Source organism: Anas platyrhynchos, chromosome 1 (genome assembly GCF_047663525.1).
Source record: "Anas platyrhynchos isolate ZD024472 breed Pekin duck chromosome 1, IASCAAS_PekinDuck_T2T, whole genome shotgun sequence".
Lineage (NCBI taxonomy): Eukaryota > Metazoa > Chordata > Aves > Anseriformes > Anatidae > Anas > Anas platyrhynchos.
The window spans coordinates 53,671,714-53,698,576 of record NC_092587.1 but is presented as its reverse complement, the minus strand read 5'-3'; the positions used below and the strand labels follow the sequence as shown (position 1 = coordinate 53,698,576).

At 48.4% G+C, this 26,863-nt stretch overlaps 1 protein-coding gene across 4 annotated transcripts in view; it reads left to right on the top strand.

The window, feature by feature from the left end:
* Window positions 1-23,348, top strand: part of CACNA1I (calcium voltage-gated channel subunit alpha1 I) — a 142,722-nt gene extending 119,374 nt beyond the window's left edge. For 2 of the 4 annotated variants that reach the window (XM_038180105.2, XM_072037382.1), the window contains exons 20-36: window positions 162-346; window positions 685-811; window positions 1,881-2,006; window positions 2,491-2,580; window positions 3,544-3,763; window positions 4,797-4,948; window positions 6,616-6,725; window positions 7,305-7,438; window positions 7,806-7,876; window positions 11,516-11,594; window positions 12,172-12,293; window positions 13,047-13,391; window positions 14,031-14,177; window positions 18,432-18,548; window positions 18,908-19,073; window positions 19,830-20,026; window positions 21,430-23,348. In XM_038180105.2, coding sequence (XP_038036033.1) covers window positions 162-346; window positions 685-811; window positions 1,881-2,006; window positions 2,491-2,580; window positions 3,544-3,763; window positions 4,797-4,948; window positions 6,616-6,725; window positions 7,305-7,438; window positions 7,806-7,876; window positions 11,516-11,594; window positions 12,172-12,293; window positions 13,047-13,391; window positions 14,031-14,177; window positions 18,432-18,548; window positions 18,908-19,073; window positions 19,830-20,026; window positions 21,430-22,131 — 3,090 coding nt within the window. In that variant the 3' untranslated portion in view covers window positions 22,132-23,348. The remainder of the gene's footprint in view (window positions 1-161; window positions 347-684; window positions 812-1,880; window positions 2,007-2,490; window positions 2,581-3,543; window positions 3,764-4,796; window positions 4,949-6,615; window positions 6,726-7,304; window positions 7,439-7,805; window positions 7,877-11,515; window positions 11,595-12,171; window positions 12,294-13,046; window positions 13,392-14,030; window positions 14,178-18,431; window positions 18,549-18,907; window positions 19,074-19,829; window positions 20,027-21,429) is intronic. The other 2 variants (XM_072037385.1, XM_072037387.1) reach the window with 2 other exon arrangements.
* The last annotated feature ends 3,515 nt before the right edge of the window (window positions 23,349-26,863 follow it).

The following is a 26,863-nucleotide window of genomic DNA, read 5'->3' as shown; positions in this document are numbered from 1 at the left end:
GATTGATTGTGGGGTGCAGAATGGATCCTCGCTGCTTCCTTAGGAAGGATCATATGGAGTTCATGGAGTTGATAGCCATTATCCATCCTTCCTCTCTCTCGGTGGCTGCCCTCTATCAGGCAACACGGAGGAGCCATTTACCCGTCTCCCCTCTCTTGCAGGTGGTTTCTCTAGGCCTGTATTTTGGTGATCAGGCTTATCTCCGCAGCAGCTGGAACATCCTGGATGGCTTCTTGGTCTTTGTGTCCCTCATCGACATTGTGGTCTCGGTAGCTTCTGCTGGTGGTGCCAAAATCCTGGGGGTGCTGCGGGTCCTCCGGCTGCTGCGCACCTTACGGCCCCTCCGGTCAGAGCCCCACCGCGTCCTACTCTGCTTCCCCTTCCCACTGGACCCCCAGGAAGGGTCCCAGAGTCAGACCCCGCTGTTACTGGTCAAAGTGTCATCTTAGATAAGCCACTAAACAGAGGGAGGTTCCCCTTAGCCATATGGCTTTGCCCTGGAGATACCTCATCAGACAACCAAACCATGGGACAAAAGAGGCTTTTTGGCCCTGGTAGGAGTGTTCCCCACTGACAAGTCACTGCACAGGGAGAGCAGGGGCCCACTTCTGCTGAAAGTACTTAGCTGGGGTTGAACATCTCTGCTCTGTCCCTCTGTCACCCTTCCCTTTCCTTCCCTTCCAGAGTCATCAGCCGAGCCCCTGGCCTGAAGCTGGTGGTGGAGACGCTCATTTCTTCCCTCAAGCCCATAGGAAACATTGTCCTCATCTGCTGTGCTTTCTTCATCATCTTCGGGATCCTGGGTGTGCAGGTAGGGCTGGTATTGCCCTCAAATGGCCCTTATGCCCCTGACAGAGCAGGAGGGGCAGGCAAGCCAGGAAACCTTCCGTAGCTTCCCACCTCTTCTAGCTTTCTCCCACCGAAATGTCCCCGTGGCCTTTGGCAAGGGCAGCCAGCTGCTCAGCAAGTGCAAGTGTTGCTGGATGTGCGAGACGGGAGTTAATGCTCGTGCATGCATGGCAGGAGTTGGATCAGGGTTTGGGTCAGTGTTACAGGGACAGCCCAGGGCTGGCTCACTGGGCACATGCGTGCCACGCAGCAAGGGCGAGCAGCTCCATACCTGCTTGCACAAACCCTGCCTCCAGTCAGCTCTGTTCCTCCCCCTCACTCCCAGCCCGAAGTCCACCCACAACCTCCTTTTATTTTTTTATTTAATCCTCTTTATTTTCGGCAGTTGCATTGCAGAGGAGCAAGGGCGTGGGCGTTACTTCCATCTCAGGGAATGCGCTATACTTAGTCTGCTCTGATGCATCTGTACAAATGCACAATCCAGTACCTTCCATATGGGGAAAGGAGCCCTGGGCAGAAGAGACACAGCAGTGCAGATTTGCAGGAAAAAAAAAAAAAAAAAAAAAAGTATCTAAGAAGCAGGGGATGTTTCTTCTGGTTCTTTACCCTCAGATGAAATCTTTTTTTCCCCATCAGCTAACTGGGAGGCAGGGAGGAGAGACTGGTCTCAGTGGCTGTATAGAAGATATTTTTTTCCTTTTGGGCCAGTGGTTCTAACTGGGTCCAAAAAGACTGCCCTAACAGCTATCAGATAGTGAGGACTTACAGTCAGTGCTGGTCTGGGGCAGTACAGGAGGCTGAAAAGCCAGATTTGAGTTTACAAGCGTGGCCCTGGCTCCTTACCAGTACATCAGCCAGGGCTGCACAATGTGCCGGTGTTCACCCATGCCTCTCCTTCGCCACCCACCTGGTTTTATAGCCAGAGGGAGCCCTGCAGCCCCCCTGCCATCTCAGGAGCTTCTGTACATCCCAGGGAGCATGTGGGGGACCCTGGTACAAAAGGGGCTGATGGTGCTGCTCCTCTCTCACAGCTCTTCAAAGGCAAGTTCTACCACTGCCTGGGGGTCGACATCAGGAACATCACCAACCGATCCGACTGCGTGGCTGCCAACTACAAGTGGGTGCACCACAAGTACAACTTCGATAACCTGGGACAGGTGAGTGTGCCTGCAACCCAGCTCTGATGGAAACTCAGCTCAGGGTTTGTCTCCTCCTATAAGTACCTATTCCTGGAGCACAGATGCCTAGTGTCTAAAAAGCCTGATGCCAGGGCCAGGAAGAGCAGTTGTTTGGCGTGGGTATCCACACAGAGACTCTGTCACTTGTGTTTTGGTATCACTATGATGCTCACAGGTTGTAGGGGAAAGAAAAAGAGTGGCAGCAGAGAGCTTGATTTTCTTTTTCCCTCCTGCTGTGAAACAGATGTTCTTCATGACCTCTCTCTTCTGGTGGGTCTGGCTTCCTGTCCCCCTTGCCCCTCCTTGACAGAGAAAGGAGCAGGTTTTGATGTGTGTAGAGAAGCAGGCAGGAAGAGTATTTCAACACTCTGTGTGTTAGAGCATAAACCACACTTTTTTTTTTTTTTTTTCCCAGCCTGCCAGATGCACCTGCTTTACATCTGTTTTGCTTTTTCTGTTGCAGGCCCTGATGTCTCTCTTTGTTCTGGCTTCCAAGGATGGCTGGGTCAATATTATGTATAATGGACTAGATGCTGTGGCTGTAGACCAGCAGGTATAAAGAATTATTTGCAAAAGGACCTTTTTGACTTTCCCTGGGCTTGACTTTTCCTTTCGGTGGGAGCTTGCTGTAACATCCTGCTTTGAACACCTCCCTCAAACCAGGAGTCCCTGCTGAATCCTTTGGGCCAAAGCTGTGCCAAGTCAACGTGGGGAAGTGCAGCTGTGGCTGTGCAGTGGGTGTCTGTGGTAATTCTCACCCTCCAACCAGTTCAGATCACACGGCAGGTCTTTATTTGTAACAGAGCAACAAAGCTACACACATTTTTGGGCATGCTGGCTCCTTCCTAGCCCACAGATGCTTGCTTTAATACCCCATAAGCAGGGACTGTTGGGCTCCTGCCCACTGTAGTGCTATTCCTTTGCTGCTAAGGCAATGACTTGATAGTGCTAGTGTAGGCACTTGCCACAGGCCTGAACCTTGGGGATGATGCTCCATTTACCTCTGGAACTCCACACAAGATGCACCACTGTTGGCTTTGTATGTGCTTTGTCAGGAGATCCAGTAAAGGCAGGGCCTCCTTTCTTCTCTGAGCCTGAATGACATTTCTGTCTGGGTCTGCCAGCTGTCCTGGTGGTGTGTAAATGTGGTCTCTACTGGCCCTTGAGCCAAAGGTGTTTCCAGTGCCTGGACTCTTTTACCATGTATTGGGGTTGAACCTGATCTGTGGATGGGGCTGTGTCTGAACTGTGGGTGACTCTGTACAGGTGGTCCCTCGCCCTTCACTCTCACCCACTCCATCAATGCAAGCTATATTTTCACCAGCTGATGCCAAAATCAGGTCAGCCAATCACAATTTGCCCTGCATACAGCCCCAGCTTTTCCCAGCCCATTCCCCTCATTTTCATGATCATGTCCCCCTCCCCAGTATCTAATCACCACAGTGGCTCCCACCCCTATCATTTCTATACCACCACCCACTTGACCATTGCCTCTCTCTTCTCCTCCTTCCTCCAGCCGGTCACCAACAACAACCCCTGGATGCTCCTCTACTTCATCTCTTTCCTCCTCATCGTCAGCTTCTTTGTGCTCAACATGTTTGTGGGGGTGGTGGTGGAGAACTTCCACAAGTGCCGGCAGCACCAGGAGGCCGAGGAGGCACGCCGGCGGGAGGAGAAGCGCCTGCGGCGCCTGGAGAAGAAGAGAAGGAGTAAGGCACAGCCTAAGTGTTTGGTCGGTTCGTAGGCCAAGGTTTTCTGACAAAAACCTTCTCCTCTTCTTTTTCTTTCTTGACGGGCCGGTCTCTGAAATGCATCGCTTGTGGCCGTGCTCTGAGCCTTTCTCCCTGTGCCATTGCCACGTCGCTACACACCACGCCGGGGCGGTCTGGGGGAGAGAGGGTGGTTTATGAGGTCTGTAGGGAAGCTGGGGTGTCAGGGAAGCCATGGGGAAATACCATGTACCAAAATGTACTTGTGCACATGCTGGCACGCACTGTCAACATAAGACATGCACACATCAGTAGACCTCCTGGGCTTCCTGCATCTCCAGCTGGTGTTAGGGGGAAGACCTGGGCAGGCTATTGTGTTTAACCCAAAATTTAAAGAAAAGGGAGAGGGAAAAAAAAGAGGAAGATTCTTGTGTTTTGTTCTTGGCTCTTTTCATCAGTGTTGTAGTGTCACTCCTTGGGGTCCCAGACCCGCCAGGATGAAGCAACCCCTCATCCTGGTGTTCCTGTCCTCTTCTGTATTACTTTTAAGCAAAAATTGCAAAAGCATACTTGCCCCTGGATATCTTCCCTACTACCCCAGACTGATGGTTTTCTTCCATTCACAGCCCATGGGCATGCTTTCCCTTCCCGTGCTCCAGTTTTTTCCTCTCTCCTGTGACACCCTGGGGCCTCTCCTGGAACCATCTGCTCCCTTTTATCATTTGTGATCTTAATTTGTCGAGGCATGAAATGCTGATTTAGCACCATTCCCACAAACATAGACTGACAGATTTTTGTTTAAGCATTCCTTTCCTTTTCTTTATTCTATTTATTTTTTACCCCACTTCTACTTTCCTCTTTTTTGCATTTCATTTTTCTCCTTCCTATGGCCCCTATTTTTTATCTATCCTTTTCTGTTCTTTCTCTCTTCCGCCTTCATCCCCTTGTCTGTCAGCCCATCACCACATTTAAACCTGCTCACTCGTCAATGTTTCTTACCCATCTCTTTCTTTCTTCCAACTTCCTGCTAACTCTCCCCATCTCCCTCTTTCCACTGAAGAAGCGCAGCGTTTGCCGTACTATGCTACCTACTGCCCCATACGCCTCCTTATCCATTCGGTCTGCACCAGCCACTATCTGGACATCTTCATCACTTTCATCATCTGCCTCAACGTGGTCACCATGTCCTTGGAGCACTACAACCAACCTGTGGTGAGTGAGATCATGGAGATAAGTCCTGTCTCTAGTAATTATGCTATTTTACTATGTTTCTGTGTCTACGAGAAGAGGACACGAGTGTCTCTAAAAATATTGTTAAAGTTTGGCAAGAGTTAATGTAGTAAGTAGGAATGCTTGAGGAGTTTGGTAAGTTTGGTGTGTACCCAGAAAGGCAGCCCCTACTCACACATATATTATTGCCTGAACTCAATAGAGATAATGCATATAAGCAAGAGTTTGTCCACTAGAACGCTTTGTGCAATTAGGTCTCTGTGCTTTTTATTATTAAGGGTTTATATGGGTCACCCAAATTTAGCTGCCTAGCCTGCTTTGTATGTTCCCCTGGATCCCAACAAGAAGAATGGTGGAAGCTGCAGTGTCCAGGGAGCTTCAGGCTTTGCATCATATTTCCAAATGTCAGACCAATTCTCCTGTCGTATGGCCTGAACTGTGGGGACTGGATTGGCTCTCACAGGAGAGGAGCTCTCCGCTCAGCCACCTGTTTTCTGTAAGAGAAGGTGAAGGGGTAAAGCACTGAGCAGGGCCTCTCTCAGTTGCACTGAGTGATTCCCAGCAAAGGGCTCTGAAGGCCAAAGAAGTCTTATACTTAGGCTGTAGAAAACCAGGTACCTCTCTCAGTTCCTGGGAAAGCTCTAGATGTCTCTGATGGGAAAAAAAAAAAAAGCTGCATATATCAGAGGAGCTTTCTGCCTCTGTGTGCAGACAAAGCATTCATTATGATATCTGCTCAGTGGCATTTCAGTTTATTTTTGAGGAGATTGTTGGTTTAGATAACAGTTGTGTCATCTGAGCAGATGCTGTTCAAGGCATCTCAGGCTTTGATGAGGAGCTGAATCTGTCTCTTATCATTCAAATCTGCTGCCACCGTCCTCTGTTTTTCACCCATCTTGCCCAGCTGCCCACCTTTTATCTTGCTCCTGGTGGTACGCAGTTTTACTCTACAGGAACTCACAGTCCTTACTTGTCACCCTTGTGTCAGGCCTTTGCTCATATCAGAACAGGTCAGTCTTTCTTACTCCTCAGCTCCTTCCCCTCTAACACTGGTACAGCCATGTTGTCAGGCTCTGATAATGAATCCTGCCAAAGTGCTTTGAATGCTTCCAGTATGAGGTGCCACCAAGTGCTGCCCACTGATCCCATTGACCCTTGGTGGTGGCGAAGGGGCAGCACAATGACCAACCAGAAATTCACATCTGAGAGGTGACACATACCTGTCCCAGAGGTCAAGGCATGGAAGGATTTCCTCCCATCAGAGATATGGCTTTTATCCACAACCAAAGTAACATTCTTGCCTCACTCTTGGTCCATAGCTATGCCAGTGTCATTAACATGATGGCATGGGCTATTGGCAGAGGAGCAGGCTGATAATACTTAGTGGACTCTCCTTGCAGTAGCCTCCTCCCTCTTATACCAAGAAGTACAAGAGAAAGGAGCAATAACTGATCCCCAGAACAACATGGGGCAGAGGGGCTAGCTGATGGTTGTTCTTAGAAAGTGGCCTCTATGTTTTAGTAAGTAGGAGGCATGGGGCGGCTTCCCCATCTACTCTCAAATTCCTGGTGCTCAGAAGAATCTCCCACGGGTTACGTGCTTGATACTGCTCTTGCCTCAATTATTTAACCCTTTCTGTCTGCCGGCAGTCCCTGGAGACAGCTCTTAAGTACTGCAACTACCTGTTCACCACTGTCTTTGTGTTGGAGGCAGTTCTCAAGCTGGTGGCATTTGGTCTGCGGCGATTCTTCAAAGACAGGTGAGCAGAGGGTTCTGTCAAATGTGGCTGTGGGACAACTGGGCTTCGGGTGGAGGTTTTGAGGATGGATCCCTATCTAGAGTGTGAGGCAGGAGCAGAATGCCTTTCAGTTCTGCACAGCAGGGCCGCAATGCCTAGGCAATAATAAGAATTGTCCAAGAACTGTTTCTTGGCTGACATCTACTAGTCAGGCTAGAAAGCAAAGGAGGTGGGCTCAGAAACAGCCATTTTTTTTCCTGCCCTTGAGGCAAACTGGGAGCATGCTGAAGCAGAACGTATATAATGAAGCTGATTCGAGGTAGTAAGGCCATAAAAAGCTGAGCCCATTAGTCAAAGCATAGCACCATAGTAACACAGCTCCATGCTTTCAGATCGGGCTGGCTTGCCTCTGGCTGCTCGGGATGTGTGCAAAGTGAATCTCTGTTTGTCTGCAAAAGCCTATGTAGGCTGACTCAGAGCAGGGCCTTGGATTCATACTTAAAGGAATGTTTAGGTTAAAGTGGAAACAATTCACTTTCTTTTTCAGGGAAGTGGGAAAATTCTGTCTTCCCTAACTCTCTTTGTTTTTTTCTTCTTAAGGTGGAACCAGCTAGATCTGGCCATTGTGTTGCTGTCTGTCATGGGCATCACACTGGAAGAGATTGAAATCAATGCTGCTCTCCCAATTAACCCCACTATCATCCGGATCATGAGGGTGCTGCGCATTGCCCGGGGTGAGAAAGACACTGGCTGGAGGCAGGGGTGTAGGTGGCCATGGAGTGGGACCTAGTGCAGTGACTCCTCAAGCAGTGGCTGTAGAGGCTGGGAGGGAGGCAGAGAATGGAAAAGACAGCCTAGAGGCTAAGGTTTTCTGGTTTCTTTAAGCCAGGCATTTAGATGAAGTGGCTTTAACAGGAGGTGAAGGACCAAAAAGGCATAGGTGACCTATGGGAAAAGGGAAAATGGGGACACAAGGGACAATCCAATTTTTCTAGGGCAAGGGGAAATCGGCATCTGTCTTGTGCTACTGACATTAGTAAGTTACATAAAATAATGGACCTTCTGAGTGTCTGAGAGACAGTTTTGTGCTTGTTATGGCAGTCCTGAAGCTACTGAAGATGGCCACAGGAATGCGAGCACTCCTGGATACAGTTGTTCAAGCCCTGCCACAGGTAAAACACATAAGCTTCCCCCAAGACTCTCATTTCCTGCACCTTTTTTCCAAAGGGTCACTTCTCTGCATGTCTCAAAGGCGGTATTGACTGTGCTGTGCAGGCAACTGCCTGAAAATGCTGCCCAAATTTTCAAGTCATGGGGATACAGCTCACCTCGCATCTCTGTTCTCTAGTTGTTGAATGAATTCTTGATTCTTGGGAAAGGGCAGGTTTCTTCCCATCATGTCTAGCTAGTGTCTTCCACTTATGGCTAGTCCCCAGCTCCTCTCTTCTCTCTTTGTAAGAAGGGGAGAGTGACTGGCAGCCATTTCAAGAGGAAAGCAGGTCTTTGTATCTCTGTCCCTCTCACCCTTCCCTGCATGTTCCCCTCTCTCACTCACATTCCTGTCACTCCTTTTCTTAGCCAGTGCCTCCCCCTCCCTACTTTCATTTCTTCCTTTCTCCTCCTGGATCCCTTCACGTTTCTGAGCCTCTCATGTATGAGAAGCAGTGACGCGCTCTGTTGTGGCTCACGCAGCCGGCAGTTAAGTGTCTACCACAAGACAGCTAGACAGAAGGATTTCATGAGCTGTGAGCGGCAGCTGTTCCCGAATAGAGATGCTGACACGGTGCTTTACACAGGCACCGAGCCTACTGAGAGGATCCTCCGTGATGGATGAGCAGCCTGGGAGACTGGTCCCCTTCCTTTCGGATCCTCAAGAGAGAATTGTTAAGCAAGGAGTAATGGCACCAAGTCGCTCTACTGATCATACATCAGTCGTTCCCCTGGCAGGCCCCGAGCAGGCAGCTATCTTGGATGATATCAAAATGCATGGGCATTTGTCAGTTGATTTATCAGCTAATATGCCAGTCTTGGTGAGTGATGCAGAGCTGGGAATCAATCTGAAAACAGCATGAGTAGCTACACAAGGAATTTACTTCCGATGTTAGTGACAAGAAATGATGTCAGCCTGAATTAGGGGAATCTCGTGGCACAAAAGCCAGGGGGAAATGCTGTGATCTTCCCTGGATCCCGAGCTCTGACTGATCTTCTGTGTTTTTTTTTTTTTTTTTAATTATTATTATTATTAAGCAGTAATAATTTAAAATTTTATATATTAATAATTATATAATTCATATATAGGATACATAATAATATCCTTTGTCATCGAGGATACTTTGGGGCTGAGGTACATTAAACAATGTGAAGAATGGGAGATTAAAGGTGTTCTTGTAGCTTTGGGCCACTGAAGTATATTAGCTCTGGCTCTGCTGCCCCAGGCTGGTTCAATGCAGCCCCTCTGCACCTTGCTCTTCTCCGTTCTAGTAGCCACAAGTAATTTGCTCAGGCAAGGATCTGAAATGGAGCAGGTCTCCAGATCTGCACGTCTGTGACATGTTTATTCTGCAGCCCAGATAAACGCACACTGATATGACGAGCTGGCTGAAGTAGGGTCTAGAAGCCCTTGGTAAGAGGACTCTGCAGTATATTTGCACTTAAATGGTGAGACTGGACTTCTACCCCCAAAATACTGTAAATAAATAGGAGAAGAGGAAATGTTCATATCTCTGCAATGCAGATGGAGAAACTGAGTCATTGGGCAGTGAAGTTATTTGCTCAGGATGGCAAAGAACACAGCCAGGACCTTAATTCAAACCCAGCTCGCTGGTCTTAGCCACAAACCACAGCATATTCTTCCATTCTTTACAAATTCTTTCTTTTCTCTCTCACACTCGCCCACAGACCCTTTGCTAACTGAGATGATCTGTCATTTGGAGGTCGTTAGTATCTGCCACAGTACCTTCACAAGCAGATATCTAAAGGTCTGGCTTCTAGGTATTCCCTGGAAGGTAATAACAAGCAGTGCTTAATCCTTCCAGCATCAAAGTCTATGATCAATCCACTTGCTATTGACCGGCTGTTGCTTCCCCCTATAATGGCTTGGCTTCACTTAATAAAGTTATATAACAGAGGGATCAAAAATCACTCCATAGTTAAAGTCGCGTCAAAATCTGCTCTCAAAGCGGGGCTAAAATCCCCCAGTTTCACTGTTAAAAATTGAATTTAGTCTCCATATTTTACACACTGAGTCTTCAGGGGACAATTGAATTATCTGTAATATTATTCTCCAAGATTTATTGGCTTTGCCAAAAGAAGCAGTTTAAAATAAGCTGTCCTTTCCCTTGCGCTTTTTCCTCCTCTCGACCTTTCTCTTTATGTTCCTAGAGCACAGATTCACATCAGGGATTTTGGCTTGCTAATGGCATATAAGGCTTCTCCAGTTGTCCTGTTTCAATTCTCTTCCTTTCTTTGTTACACAGCAACAATTCTAAATAGTGAATAGAGCTTTAATTTTCAGAGCCCCTTGGAAATATAGCCCTTAGCTAAATTTTATTAGCTTCTCTTCTTTTAATGCCCGATAGAGGTGTGTGTTCAGAGCATTAACTATGGTGTCCAATTTAGTCATCAGAAATAATTCCTTCCACTGCATTTGTAGGGAGCCAGGTTCTGGCAGCCCAGTGGAGTGGGTGGGCTGAATCATTCATTTCTCTTCTGAATTTGGATGTCACAGCAGTTGCAATGACTAAATTAGGCCCCTGAAGTAGATGATCCTAACAAAGGCCCAGTGACCACAAGCCCTCACAAGCATTGGAATTCAGTTTTTCAAAAACACCCGAATACCAGGTCCTTAACTCATCCCTGCCTCCCCTTGCTCCACCAATGGTGTGGTAACCATTACTGGTGTTTTCTGCTGCTGTTCAGCCTGCATATTCCAAGCCCCCTCCCGCTTCCCATATATAATCCATATGCCCCACACGCTGGGATGCACGAGGTTCTGAAGTAGAGCAGTGATTTGGGAGAGTGAGGACGTGGGGGCAGAAGCATTGGGGGCACTGCACACGTTGCTAGTGACACTGCTGCCTTTGTGTGCCATGAAGCAGCAATCCTCCCATTGTGGGATTTCTAAACAGCAACTGCTAGAAGCCCAAAAATCAGACTTTGCCCTATTATTTACAGGATACAAAAGTCCCTCTTAGCTTTTTCATAGTTTCTTCCCCTCCTCTCCTCTCTTTGCATTTTAAAAGTGCCTCTTCACCCATCTTCGTTCCCACCTGCCTCCACAAGCCCTGCTCAGCCCTCTGCCTATGGAGGGTTCATTGCAGCAGCTGGGGTACCTACACCCACATTCCTTTAGAGCCCTGTTGTCATGCTTCAAAAAGCATAACTTCAGGGGATTTAGGCAGCTTGGTGGGGCACGTAACACTGCAGCACATGGCTTTATGCTGTAAAACATAGTTTGGCCCTCACGCAGCCAAACTGGGTTCGTTTCTCTGTACCCCTGCTCCAACATGCCTGCCTTCACTTGGCCCAGAAATTGTACACTTCAGTCAGCCCTGGCCAGAGTTTGTGCTATAGTAGAGGCAGCTAGGAACAGAGCATCCTTTGAGTCTGCTGGTGGCTGTTGTAGCATGGATGGTGCCATCGCTAGTGATTTCCCGTGTGCTGCATAATCATTTGGTTGCACTTGTACACTGGCAATTTGCTGCTCTTCTCTTCTGACTATGAAAGACAAAAAACAGTCTGGGTATGATCCACACTCACCTGTTCGGATGAGGTAGGCTTTGGGATAGGCTGACCATGCGGTTTGCTTTCAGGTGGGGAACCTTGGACTGCTTTTCATGCTGCTCTTTTTCATCTACGCTGCTCTAGGAGTGGAGCTCTTTGGAAAACTAGGTAAGTCTCAATCAGCTTGTGCTCCAGTGTGAGCTGCAGACCCGCTGGGAAAATGAGGTTTCTCAAGCTCGGTACTCATTCAATAACAGGGCTGAATTATTTGGTGTCCTTTATTCTCCTTTTTGCATACTTGATATAAGCGGAGTTTCCCCTCTAAAATTTTATTGTTCTAACAGCCTAAAAGAATAAAAACAATTTTTGGTTTCTCTTTCATTCCTAAACTTTTTTTTTTTCTGCACTGCCTTCCTTGATACTGCTTTAAGGTTACAGAAGAGAACTCAGAAAAGGTTATTTGTATCTCTTGCCATGGAATATTGATCAAAAAGAAAGGCAGCCCAGTGACATTGTTGGAAGGATCCCCCAAAGCAACCGAGTTACATTGCTATCAGTGATTTTTCTGTATTGCTGGTTGACAGCCAACTGCTGGGCAACAGCCTGCTGTCGGACAGGGTGCTGAGGCCATTAACTGAGACGTCCAGGTTGCGAGGAGCCTGAAGTGTCCTTCCCTAGCTCCTGCTGTTGGTCTCAGGGTGGGCAGTGTGTCCTCCACTGATAGCTGTGATCCCCTTCCTTTCAGTGTGCAATGACGAGAACCCCTGTGAGGGCATGAGCCGTCACGCCACCTTTGAGAACTTCGGGATGGCTTTCCTCACGCTGTTCCAGGTGTCCACAGGTGACAATTGGAACGGGATCATGAAGGTAACTGGGCCTCAGTGGCGTGGGTGTCCCTGCTATGGGGAAGGAGAAATTCTGACCTGTGCTCAGTTCAGCAGTGCTTTGGTTGGAAAAGGGAGAGAAGCCCAGGAGCTGAGTCGCTAGGTCAAGTCCCAGCTCTGGCCAGAATCTCCTACCTCAACATGGTAACTTAGATCCTGGGCTCATCTGGTCCTACAGCCATCTGGCTGGGAGAAGTGCAGATTGGCCTTGGAAGGAGCAAGAAGGCCATCCCAGCTAAGAGAGAATATCTGCTGTCATAAGGCCCATTACTGAAGTTAAAAGTAATGAATTTTACATGGCAGCCATCTACAGAGCTACCAGAGCAATCCAAATTAATACTTCCGTCCTTCAAAGGATGGGAAGAGAGGGGAAGATGAGTTCTTTGAACACATATGGTGCTTTTGAGCCTGATGAAAGACGGTAATACCAGACAGCAACAGTTCACACACATGGGGCTACAGTGGCAGCAACATGCAGTGGTCTGTAAGGAGTTTGTTCTGTACACCTTTGGGCACATTTGCTTTGAAGCAGAGAGTACAAGTTGTGTCCTGTGGCCAGATAATGTCCTTGATTCTTGGGGGACTTAGTGATTCTGAAGGGTGTGAGGTGATGGAAATGTTGGCTCTGTTCTTTCCAGTGGCATCAGTATTTTTTGATAGAGCAGCCAAGCTTGTATTCTTACTTTAGTCCTTCCTTCCTTCCATCATTCTCTCCCAATCCCAACTTCCCCTCAAGGATACCTTACGTGACTGCAGCCACGATGACCGGAGCTGCCTCAGCAACCTGCAGTTCATCTCCCCACTGTACTTTGTCAGCTTTGTGCTCACAGCCCAGTTTGTCCTCATCAATGTGGTGGTAGCTGTGCTCATGAAACATCTGGATGACAGCAACAAGGAAGCCCAGGAGGATGCGGAGATGGATGCTGAGATTGAGCTGGAATTTTCGCATGGGCTGTGCTCCCGCAAGTCAGGTTCTCCGAATTCAGGGCAGGGAAAAGGAGCAGGAGCAGGAACAGGAGGCAGTGGTGGGAGAACAGATCCTGAAGGACGGCTGTGCATGAGATGCTACTCTCCGGCACAGGTGGGTACACCTTTGAGTTTACCAACCAGACTGCAGCAAGCGGCTTTGGGGAGAAGCCAGGCAGCCTAGACAACTGAAGGCTTAGCAGCAGCAGGCAGACTCTTCCACCTCAGGGTGAGGGGTTTGCTTTCAGCAGTAGACAGCTGAGTTGGTAGCATTGTGCAGGGAAAAGGAGGTAACAGCAATGGGTCCTGTAGCGCTGCCTGGAAGTTTTGGCATCGTGGTGTAGGATCCTGAAGGCCAGCAGAAGAGGGATGGAGCAGATCAGCTGAAGATGTGTTAGGAGGAATTTGAGAGGGAAACTCAGGAAAAGAGAGCAGGAGAAATGGCAGATCAAGAGTGAGGCATGCCAGCAGAGCTGGAAGGGAGGCACAAGCAGTGCCGTGGTGCACTGAAGTGATTGAAGACAGTCCATCCTTCTTTTTTTTTTTTTTTTTTGCATTGGACTTCTGCACCTTTACACACCCTAAGGAGCAAATGCTCCCCCAGTGATCCTGTACAGGTACCTGCAGAACGAGGTACTGCTCCAGATGAGTCAGGGTGGAGAACCCAGCCCCAAATTCACAAGAAACTTTGAAGCAAAAAACTCGGCATTCTTAAAATGATTTCTCCCATCCTCCCCCCTTTCTTGTCCCCTAGGAGAACTTATGGCTGGACAGTGTCTCTTTAATTATTAAGGACTCCTTCGACGGGGAGTTAATGATCATCGATAACCTATCGGGCTCCGTCTTCCATCATTACTCCTCGCCGGCCATGTGCGAGAAGTGTAACCATGACAAGCAAGAGGTAACCTGCGTACGAGGATGCGTGAGGGGACTGTCCCCCCAAGACCTGCACACCCACACACACATGCCCGCAGGTCGTCCAGCGTGTGCTCTTAGCTGTAGATTGTGTAGACAGAGAGCTTGGACTGTGTTTTCCACCCATCATGCGTTGCTGATACTGCCTCTGGTACAAGCCTGCCCTCCTTAGTCATGGGGGGATGCCTGAGGTGGCAGAAAGCTGAGATGTGCCAGGATGGAGGTCAGGAGGGATGGAACGAGATGTAGAGGAATGACTGTGAAGGCAGTGTTGTGTTCAGTTCTGCAAGAAGAGCAGAGGTTCAAGCTCATGTACAAAGGACTGGAAGGTTTGCACCCCAATAACAGCATTTGGGGACGATTCAATTTAAGCACGTTTTGACTTCATTTGAAGCACGTGCTTGCTTATTCCCTGTTGAGATTGGTGAGTTAAGCACATGTTTACATGCCTTGTTGAACTGAGTCACTGTCTGTGAGCAAGGATTGGTCTGTGATGAAAACTGGCTAATTAGTTTGAGCAAAAACTAAGTAAAGATGGGCCCACTGAGAAAGTTTTAGAGTCTATTTTCAAAGGTAGAGCCTGTTAGCTGACAAATGGGTTGTTGCTAAGAGCAGGACATCCAATGGCTTAGACTTGTGCTCCTAAAGTTCATACATGCTTTGGAAAACCACTTTGTAAGCAATTAGTCTTTAAATGTTGTAAAACTTCAGGAGCAAAGTAGCCTGGGAGAAGTTAGGTGAGAAGCAGAATTATTTTGCTTTCTGAAATCATTTTTTTATATTTAAGTACTGTGATCATGGTTAGACTTGTTAGTATCTTGTCTCATCTGTCATCAGTGGCAATCTTCACCATCTCCTTCACCGTAGCTTGATATGTTGTTATTGCCTTTAAAGAAACCAGGAAAGTTGGGAAGAGAGCTCTCATTGGCAGATTACTCTATCCAAATTTGAAGACAACAATATTTCATTTAGCTTTGGACCCCTAGTTCTGATGCTTTATTTTTTTTCTGCCTTTCATCTGTCTACTTGTCCCAATAGCTTCCCTTTGAAAATACCAGAATGAGAAAATTGCTGCGGTTTCTCAGTGCTGCAACACTTCACCCATGGATACTGCATTAATACAGCCAAATAACTAGTTTTCAAGTCACTGTACTTTCCAGCACCTTACATAAGTCCTTATATTCAGTAGTCAGTTCTCAGTCTTCTCAGAAAAATCAGGTCTTCTAAGCGTTCCGGAAGGATTACCCCCAAATCAAGTAATTTGCAACTAGTTCGGTGCATTTGAAAACCTTCCAGATAGTGTTCAGTACCCTGCCTGGGAATAAAGACGACAGCAACAGATTTTCTCACCTGCCCAGCAAGGAAACTAGACAGCAAAATCTTCAAGTGCAACCCACAGCCGCAGCAAAGAGTTTAACGGAATGATCACCACCAAATAATTATTCTTAGACCATATTTTCTAATGGCCATTATAGAGCCATAAATTATTTTTCTAAATTGATATTTCAGTACCTCTAAAATGTGGAATTGGAAAGAAATTATCTACAGGAATATCTTTAATAATGAAATGTAGATCTTTTATTTCTCAACATATGAATCAAAATTAAAGCTCAGGATTTTAAGTCACGGTTGATCATGACCTTCTCTTCATATTTCATAGCAGGAAAAACAATGAGGAAATTCCAACAGCAAATTACTGCACACTGCCACAGCTAAGTTTGAATCCAGCACTAACACCATCAATGCACATAACAATATACATAGTCATTAATTAATTAGTGTACTAAGGTGTACCAACATAACCAGAGTTGTACGTTAGTACTAGCTCTATATTGTACACAAAGATTCATACCGTCTCAGAAACAACAGCAGTTTATACAGGCAGAGCAGTTTTTATCTAGTCCTTTCCAGCACATGTGCCTTTGAACAAAACACTCTGCTTGCTGCACACCAAATCACCCTTAACTCTGCCCTTGTGAAAACAATCACATATCAGACAAAAATGTTTGCTCCCATTTCAGTTGTGGTTTAATCCAGGAAGATACTGAGCAAAGCAGATAAACACAACACTTAACACTGGCTCAAAGTTATTATTATGTGCTAAGCTTTCTACTGTGTTGAGTGTCAGCATCATTACAAGTCAAACTCTTGGCATCTGATTTTCAAACTAATTCTTTGGACGATTAAGGATTTTCCTAATCATGGCTCTGTTTTATAGATAGCTTATATCTGCAACTAGTAATTTTCTGAGGTGCGTGGTTCAGTGCCTGTGGTTGACACCCCAAGCATTTTTTATAGATTGTACTCACCCCCTCATCCCCACATTTATTTTACTTTTTTGTCCCTTTGTCTTTAGTCAGAATATTTTTAAATATTCTCCAGTAATGGAAATTATAAGAACAAAACAGGAAAACATTACTTTTTTTTTTTTTTTTTTTTTCTCTCATATGATTAACCTATTCTCATTTCATCTCTATCCTTTCATTTTTGGGCTGGTTGACTGTTAGACATCTGTATATTGTTGGCTGATAGCTTAGCTAGCCAGTGGCAGGGGTTTGTCAGTGAGCAGCCATGAACAGTGTTTTGCATGTGCAGTTTATCTACTCGTGACTTTGTTGATTATGCTTTTTTTGAGGATCCCAAGGTGATGAGAATTTGTGAGCAAGTGGTTCAGTGAAGAACAGACGATTCTGGCTTTTGTTTAAAACCCTTTTTTTTTATGGTCGGAGAAGGTAGTCGCAGATGTTATCAGATTTCACACTCACATCTCTACGAGCACAGCTGTAAGGCTGTTCTGGTGTAACAAGCACTTAGGCAAGTAATGGATGAGTACGCACATTAAGTGGGACTAGATGAGGGCGGTGTTTCTATACACAAGCAGTTGCTGACTGGTGGCTGTGTAGTATGCTTGACACAATGTCCTTGTGGGTTCTCCGGTGTGTCTGCACTCCAAGCAGCAGTTGTTGGTTTTGAGCTCTTTTCATGGTTGAGTGGCACCAAGTTTGTATGTCAGAAAAACGACCCAAATGTGGATGCTGTTTGTGCCCTTTATGTAAATCCAGCTCAGGTTTTCCCTTCTGTATATTCAAAGTGCCTTATCCAAGGATGGAGACTTCCAGTCTCTGGCATTGGCCCAGGCCACTAAACTCCCAGCTCGAAGGAGTCATCTCTCCAAATGTTCCACCTGCTCTTAGAGCACAAAAGCTGTGTCTACTTCTTGCAAACACAAACATAGGGGAGGACAAGATAACTGCCCAGGAAGCAAGCTCTCCTGACCGAGACAACCCCGAATATAACTATTGAGTCAAGTGCTGCTGGTGGGACTCTAGAGACCAGCAACAGAATGTTGAGCACAGGAGGGATAGAGCAGCTGCTTAGGCTACTAGCAAAAGGAGGTACTTTTCAGGCGTTATAGGTTGAGCTGAGGTCAGGCAGAGGGAAATTAAAAGCTTGGAGGAAAGAGGATGGGGGGGGCAGGGGGGGGATGTATGGCATGAAACAGGCCGAAGGGTGAAGCAAGCTCAGGCATGGGACTGGAGCAGAGCTGAGCCTCAAGGACAAGAAAGATGCAGTAGTCAGAGTTGGTTTCAGAAATCAAGAGATCTGAGTATGCTAGGGCTGGAGGGGTGAGTTTAGGGATGGCGAACAGGAAGGAGGGTGGTGTTAGCTGAGGTCTTGGGTAGGCCAGAGGTGAGGGGAGATAGAAGGTGCAGGAAAGATGGAGGGAGGTGGGGTTTCAGTGATGAAGGTAAGAGTATATGAAAAGCATGATACTGGCATGGACTGCAAGAGGCATGACTATCCCTGGAATGAAAGCACCTTCATGTTTAAGCAGGGCTGTCCTTGGCGCCTTCAGAGGGATGGGTTCAATCCCCATCCCTTAGCAGAGCAGACTGCCTTATCATCAGCCTGAGGGAGCCCTTTTTCTGCCTGGCTTTACTTGCAGGGCCTTGTGCCAGCCGTATCGCTGGGATGGATTCAGGACTCCTCTCTGCAATGCTGGCACTAGGGGAGCATGGACTGGCGGTGGGCTGCTTGCAGATTTTACGTTCAAGCTTCCTTAAAAATTGGATTCTCCTGTCCAGCCCAGGTCTGGGTTAGGCAGTACCTGATGTATCCAAGGAATATAATGTAAAATTCATCTCGGGTCTACAGGCTCTTACTTATCCATCATAAATGGTGTGAGTGCTTGAAATATGGGCTCCAGACATTCAATGACAGCTTCTTTCCCTTCCTGCAGGTCCAGCTGGCTGAAATGGAAGCATTATCTCTCAACTCAGACAAGTCCTCTTCCATCCTTCTAGGAGATGAGTCAGATAATCGCAGCACGTCTCAGCTGAGTCCCAAGGAGACCAAGGTTAGCCCCAGGTGGTCATGGGCATGTTGCACTCTGTATTTCTGTGCCTGCTTTTCTGAAGTGTTCAGTATTCATCCGAGTGTCCCTCCTGAGGAGTATAAATGCTGGTCACTTTTCAAGAAATTCTCCATAGAAGAGAAAAAAAAAGGATGTACATTTTTGAAAGTTTTCTTCACTGCTCTCAGTAACTGCCTTGGAACAAGCCTAATTTTAGGGGATTTGGGAGGGAAACCTGAGGATCTCTCAGATAACTTGAAGATACCTTCAGAGTCAGCCCTTCCTGAGGCTTTGATAAATCCACTCTGTTGTCTGCTGTTAAATTTCACCAGGCTTTGTCTTCACTTATTTTTTTCCAACAGGATGGCAAGGACAGCCCTGACTCCACTGGGGTAGGAGATTTAGGGGAATGCCTCCTCCCAATATCCAGTGCGGATGGCTCTACAAATCCAGACAGTTACTTGTGTGAAATGGAGAAAACTCCTTTCAACACAGTCCAGTCTTGGCTAAAGCATGAAGGTACCAAAGGTGAGGACAGCTCTCATCATTCTCCAGGTTTGCTGAGAGTGTGGGTTGGTGCAGCTCATCTGCCTTTCTCCTGCCTCCCCCCTGCCAGGAATGGAGGTAATCTGATGTGGGGTTACACTAACTGAGAACTAGCTTTCAGTTTGCCAGTCCTCAGGAATGGGGTGAGGAGCATTTCCTTCTTCAACTGGTATATCTTATACCCTCCCTCAGACCTGCCTGTGTGTCCCCTGAGACCAGGCTCCTCAGATACAGCCATAGGGAACACACAGCAGGTCTGCCCTTTTTTGAAGTGCCCCTGTTCCACTCCTGAGTGCTCTCTGACCTCCTGTGGTCCCCAGGTTTCCTAAATCACCAGTTTATTTATCTCCCTTCATCCCTTGGTTTGCAGGACCTGGGATGAAAGTCCTCTGGCAGTGATACGTGGTTGAATCAAGGCCTTATGGCGCAGCCTCTCCCTCCAAGAGCAGCAACAGGAGAGGCAAGCTGGGCTGTTGCTTTACAGCTCTGAGCTGTGTTAGATCTTCAGGGTCTGGGGCAGGTTTTGGTTGTTGTGCAGAAAGAGGAACTCATGGTGTGAACACTACACTGAGGCTTCTTGGCCAGGAGTGCGTGTAACCAAATGCACTGGACTTGCAGGACCATCAGTGTAACAGCAGAAAAGGCACCAAATGAAATTGAAGGACTCTTAAACTTTTTTTTCTTTTTTTTTTTTTTCTGTTTGTTTTCTCTTCCCCATTTATCTTGGTGCTTTGTCAGTCCCTCCCAGCCCCTATTCTCCAGGTACATCTTGCCCTCTGTTACCTGTACCAGCAGAATTTTTCCACCCAGCCATCTCTGCCACCCAGACAGGGCCTGAGAAGGTCTCGTGTCCACGCAACCTTCCTAAGATCTCTCTGCAAGGCTCATGGGCATCACTGAGATCTCCAAGTGTGAACTGTTCACTTCTTCACCAGGTGAGGAATCCCATTTCCTCTCTGAAGGAGAGAGGCCAGCTGTGGTCAGAGGCTGGGTGACCTGGATCTGGCCTGCTGGAGGAGCACGGGGGACTGCGGGGTGCAGGAGTGTTGGGGAGGAGACATGTTTTAACACTAAAGGAGTATTGCATAGCTCTACCTCCTGAAATTATATGCTCTTCTGCTTTGGATCAACAAGTAGTGTGACAGCTGCAGCTAGCCCCACATGAAAACAAAATCACATCCCATTTTAGCTTGCCCCTGAGCCACTGGACCAAGTGCAGTGCAGACACCTGCATGCACAGCAGCCACAGCGTGAGCCAGGGAGATGGCAGCCGCATAGCCACCACGGCCCCTCCAGGCGCCGTGACTCTGGATCACACACCTGCTTTCTCCCCACCTACATCCTCCACAGTCTGTCATGCCACATCCACACTCCACGTCCCAGAGCTCACAGTTTTCCCCTGCCCACTTAGATCTTGCATTCCAGAGAGGTGCTGTCTTTTTCTGAAAAGGCAGCTATTTCTCACTGGAGAGAAGAATAAAAGCAGTGAGGAAAGATCAAGTGTCTCTGAAGAGCAGAGGAGACAGAGAGATGAAAGCACAACAGAGATCCCTGTTATTGTTCTTGGAAGATACTCCATGAACAATTCCTGTTTGAAGTGTACAGGGACACTATTCCAGACAAACTAAAAAAAAATAAATGATATGTAATCCAGTTCTATGTGATAGACACCGTTGGCACAATACAAATGTGTATAAATTCACCAGGGATAAATTTAGCCTTGAACTGAGGCCACTGAATTGTTGCAGCACTGGAACTTCTCGCAGAAGTTTAGACATGAAGAGAGAGAGCTCTGGAGCTGGCATAGCGCTGGGGCAAAAGTACTGAGCCATTGTAAAGGAGAAATCGGTAAACTTCTCATTATGTGAGGTAAACTGTATTGAATAGCTATGGTTTTGGAGATTGGATGACACCAAGCCGAGTAGTGCAGTTGACACGCTGAAGGGAAGGGATGCCATCCAGAGGGACCTTGATAGGCTTGAGAGGTGGGCCTGTGTGAACCTCATGCAGCTGGGCTGGAGGAAGCCCAAACACGAACACAGGTTGGGCGATGAGTGGATTGAGAGCAGCCCTGCAGAGAAGGACTTGAGAGTATTGGTGAATGAAAGGATTGGTGGTGATAGGATGAGGAGAAATGGCTTTAAACTAAACGATGGTAGATTTAGACTTGTAGAATGTTTCAAGTGGATAGTAGCTGCTATCCTCAACAGCAGGGAGAGAGAGAGGAATGAATTTATTTCTTCATACCCTAAATCATTAAAAAAAAAAGTAAATAAAAGAAGTGTCTTCTCCCTCTTCTTGCCTGAGCTCTGTATGTTTTCACCCCGCTGCTCCCTAGGCCCCCGAGAGCGACACCTCGCTGGACAGCCGGAGCAGCAGCTCGGCGGGCAGCCTGCAGACCACACTGGAGGACAGCCTCAACCTCAGCGACTCTCCCCAGTGCACCCTGGACCTCCCGGTGGCCCTGTGCCCCGTACCAGCTGCCGGCGACCAAAGACCCCTGGCGGCCCCCCTCTCCCCGGCCTCCCGTCGCCGCAGCTTGCGGGGCCGGGGGCTCTTCAGCCTGCGGAGCATCCGCCGGCACCAGCGGAGCCACAGCAGTGGCGGGAGCACCAGCCCCGGCTGCACCCACCACGACTCCATGGACCCCTCGGATGAGGAGGGGGCAGGCAGCAGCCTGCGGGGGGGCGGCAACAACAGCGAGCCCTCGGAGACCCTCAGCAGCCTCTCGCTGACCTCCCTCTTCTCACCCCCGCCGCCGGGGCTTACGCTGGGGAAGAAGTGCAGCAGCACCAGCAGCCTCCACGCCAGCCCCTCGCCCCGCCGCCCCGCCGCACACCACGCCAAGCCCTTCTACACTGTCGACCCCCGGGGCTTCCTCTCCATGCCCTCGTGGGTGACGGACTTCTGCAAGGACACCCCCTCGCCCGGGCAAGGAGAGGAGCCAGACGGCCCTGGCAGACTGGGGACAGGGGAGCGTGGCTCCCCGCTGCCGTCCGAGCTGGAGCTGGGTGACGGGGTCAGCAAGAGGAACAGATGAGGGTCCCTGGGGTGCGAGGGGGGGAGCGTTCGGCCGCCAGCATGGGGAGCGCGTTTCGCCAGCTGCTCCCCAGCAGCGATTCCAAAGGATTTGCGGGAGAAAGAACCAGGCAAACAAAAAATTATAAATATATATATATACATAAATATATATATATATATATATATATATAGAATAAATACTCTGGTACCGTACCTCAGAGGCGTGGGAGAGTGCAAGCAATACGGGAACAGTCCTGCCCGAGGGCAAGACCTGGACCATCACTGCAGAGACTACAGTGACTAGAAAAGGCCATGGGGCTGGGAGGGACGGGACCCTCCGGCCAGGTGACTGCTGCCTGGCAGCCATTTAGTTATATACATATACATATATAGAGAGAGATCGATTTATTTATTTTTTTTACCGAGAGATTACGAATTTCAGAAAGTGCTAAGGAGGAAGGAGCAAATGGGGGCTGAAGGAGGTGCTATGCAGAATTAAGGAGGGTGGGCAAGCAGGGTGGGGTGAAGGGAAGCGGGGTGAGCAGCAAGGGAAGAGCGTCCGGGGCTTGCCTCGCCTGTTTCTGGGAACTTCCTTATTGTTCATGCTTCCATTTCAAACATTAAAAATTGTGGGCCAGGTCTTCAGGTCTAGCGTAAATTGGCCAAACAGCGATTGTGCGCTTCTGTTGGTGTAGTGCAGCGGAGCTCTGTCTTGAAGGGGATTCACTGCTGAAAAACAGGGGAATATCTGGCCCTGGTGGCGGGAAAAATCAAACAGCCATGGAGCACGGGACATGTTTTGAGGTGAAAAGCCTGGCTTTGAAGGGATTGTGCAAGCACAGAGGGTGTGCTCATGGGTGGAGGGGATGGGGGGCTCCGTGGTGTATTTTTGTAGCTGTTTTGTTGGGTTTGTCCTTTGCATTTTGTTCCAAAGAAAGAAAACTGCTAAGGGGAAAAATGTGCAAGGTACACAAGGAAATTTGGAGTGGGACAGGCAGGGGAGGAGAGGGAGGGAGAGGTTAAAAAAAAACAGGGAGAGGGGAAACTGCACTTTTCCCCTTTCATTTGCAGTAATTGTGATATTTTCTTTTAGAAGCCCAAAGGTGCAAAAACCATCTCTAGAGAAACCTATCTGTTATTTTTGTATCTATAGCTATATATATATATATATTAAAAGATGACAAAAAATAGAATTTTAAAAAGGACAAATAAAAGCAAAGGGGGCTTCAACACAAACTGTAGTGGGCCCCCTGACTGGATACCAACCCTGCCCTACATCCCAGCAGGAAGACCCTACAAGAGCATCCTTGGCTTAGTGACAGCTCTGCCTCTTCTCCAGTGTCACCTCCATCCTCTGGTGTTTTTCCAACCTCCATCAGTGTAGCTGGGATCAGGGGCCTGCTCAGCGTGCAACCGTGGATGTGGGGAGCAGGAACATCAGTGTGTGTGTCTGTGTGTGTGTGCGTGCACAGATGTGAGGGTGCTCGTGTGTGTTGTGTCCTGGCTGGCTCCCCAGATGGTGAGAGGGAGACGGAGCTGCATCCAGCTGTGTCGCAGGAGACCACCCATGTGCTGCGGGGTGGTGGGAGAGGGCAGACCGACTCCTCAAACCGAACCTTGCCTCACGACCCCAATCCAGAGATACAATCCTCTCCCACATGGCTGCAGTGAGGTCTCCAGGGGCTGTGTCCCCCATTCCTCTTCCAACAATGTGACCACACGCATCTCCTTCCTTGCTGGGGCCAGCCCACATCTCCCCTGGTTTTGTGCCCTGGCCAGGTTTCCAGGTGGGTGGGAAAAGGCATCAGTCAGCCACCCAGGGGGCACTAAGAATTTGGGATGTTTCCTCCTGACCCAGGCAAGACCCACCAAGGTATCTCAGAGGAAACGGAGAAGGGCAGCAGAGGGTGGACAGCAGCCCTACAGAGATGGGGAGGCTGATGCACTACTCAGAGAAAGAGCAGGGCTCACTGGTGGATTCCCATCCCATTTTTTTCCCCACCAGATCAAGAGGGTCACTGCAGCAGAGCTCTCCCTATTGGCATCTGAGGCATCGCGGAGGGGGCGGCACACCACAGACTTCCTGGTTTTATCATTACCTGTCTGAATTTTAAGCTGCTGCTGCATCTTATGAACTGGAGTTGTAAACAGCAATCACGTCAATTGGGACAAACAACAGAAAAGAAAAGGATAATTACTACACGGACTGGACTTATTTGCTGAAAGGAGTGTTTGTTGTCTTGGCAGTGTGCACACTGACTGCAGGGAGGTCAGACCTGCGGACAGAGGACAGGAGAGCCCAGGTCCTCCTTACAGAAAGTTTCCAGTCTAGATTTATTAAAGCAATAATAAGGGTCTTTAAATGCTTTTTTTTTTTTTTTGCGCTCGTTGTTCTTTGAGTGAGTTGCCCCTGCCCGCTCTCCTAGGGGCAGAGAGGAGAAATGAGACACATAGTTCCTTGTTCTTGGGGAAGGAGGGCACTCAGTCCCCAGACCGCCAAACATCAAAATCAGACTACACGAGGCTTAAACTCAAACCCAGTAGCCAGAGGTTGGGCTTCCAAAACAAAAAAAAAATGGGGAAAAAAATATATTAATTAGCCCAACCCCCTCACAGACCGATAAGCAGGGTGTTTCCTGCAAAGTGGCCGTAGGGGGCTTGTAGGTGGGCTTCCACAGTGCTAGAAGCTATATGGTCACGATAGGCACATGGCCTGCAGGTGAGATAGCTGGGAGGGAAGGGGGGTCATACTCCACTGGCTGCTTCTACTTCCCCAGTGCGATCAAGGAGTAAGAAGTAGGGGCAGACGGACAGGCTGGATTTCCCCCCAGGGCTGAGGAATGGCTTTGTGAGGGATGAACGCTGCTTGAAGGCCCCGATTCCTCCTCTGAGGACCCCAAATCACCTGCTGCCTCTGCAAAATCCTGCCCACTCCTTCTGCAGAGGGTGTCTTCCACCCCGTCCCTCACCACCCTGCAGCCCCTGCTCCAGGGTGGCATCTCGTGTGCCATCCCTCCTTGCCTCCATGCCACGGTGAGCAAGGCGGTGGTGGAGGCCTCACAGGGCAACTAGCAGGCCCCAGGGTGGACGTGCTCTCAGCTTGTTATCAGTTCCCCATGGAATTGGCTTCCAAGGGAAAAGTCTTTGCTTCTCTGGTGTTTTTTTTGACAGCCCTTGTGCTCTGCATGAGGTCTCCCCTTCGCCTCCCAACGGGGTCATGCCCCTGCTTCTGCCTCCCCACGAGAGGACTTTCACCCTGCACCGTACGACTCCAGTGGAAGGCTTCTGGCTTTGGAAGGAGGTTGCCATGGAAACAGAAGAGTAGGTTATCTTTAGAGAATATTTTGTCTCTCTCTTTAAATTATTTACTAACTGTTTGAAGAGGAAGGAGGAAACATCCGTCCTTCCCAAGGAGGAGGACTCAGGATGCTGACACCCAGCAAACACCTTGTGTATCTGGGGCTCTCTGCAGCGGGGCAGGCTGCGTGGTTTCTCCTGGTGAAAGCTGCCTCTCCCAGCTGTCAGCACCAGCAAAAACCTCCATCATCACCCGCCCACCTCCCAGACAACACCTGAGGGCAGCCCAGGATCTGCCCAGCCTCTCCTACTCCCTGCTTCCCACGGGGGAACGCTTTGCAGCAGCTCCTGCTAGGAAGCTCCTTGCCGTTGCCAGCCCAAGATCGCTCTGTTGTGTCAAACTGCCTCACCACCTTCACACCCTGCTCTTCCCCACACTTGTCACCAAGATCATCTCTTCGCCCTGCTTGAAGCCAAGCTCCTCCACGTGCTCTCGTCCTGCTTTAAAAGCTGGATGCATTTAGCTCTTTCCACCTTGCCTTGTGAAACAGTTTCTCCACCACTTTCATCATTTTTTCTAAGTCCTCCACGTACATTTTCCTGTCTTCCCACATCCTCCAGTCCAGCTCCAGAGCAGCACCCAAACTTCTCACCTGCTCTGAACTGCCCATGGAAAACACACCAGTATTTAGTATTTCTTCTGTGCCCAGAGGCCCTTTCCCAGTACTTCCACACGAACTGCTGGAGTTAATTCTCCTGGCTTCTCCATCTTCACCTGTCTTCCTCATCCCAACTACCACAAGCTTCCTTATGAAATTAGAAACACGGGAAGCAATGACCAGCATTCCGGCTATCACCTTTCTTACCAAGTCAGCCCTGCTGTGCGATCAGGTCTCCAGCCAGTGAGGTGCCCTCAAGACACCACAGGAGATGTCCTCTGCACCCGCACAATGAGAGCAAAAGGTGTCGTAACACTGGTTTGGAAGCAGAGAGTTATTTTGGCCAATGTGCTGCCAGTTGCCAACTGAAAACTCAAACTTTTATTACAGAACATGTGGAGGTAGGCAGCTTCAATTTTCTTGTTCTCATCACCAGCACTTCACAGAGAGGAGGAAAATTAAACCCCGCTGATTTTCTGGTGGGCTGAAATACAAAACGTGCAGCACACCTTGTAGGAGGTGCTCAGTGCTTTGCAAAGTCAGGCCCCTGGATGTATGCCATCCAGTTCAGTTTATCTGCATGTGATCTGACTTTCCAAATATTCACTTCCCTGGTCTTCATGAATACTTTATTTTATGAGCTCTGCCTTACTTCTCAGTTTTTCCATGTTATTTTTGTTCCTTGCTAGGCACTGGCTTCCAGTAGGAGCTCAGTACGTCGGTATCTTTGAATTATCATTCATTTCTTCCCTCTCATTTAGATATATATATTTCTTCTCTAGCACTTTTCCCTTC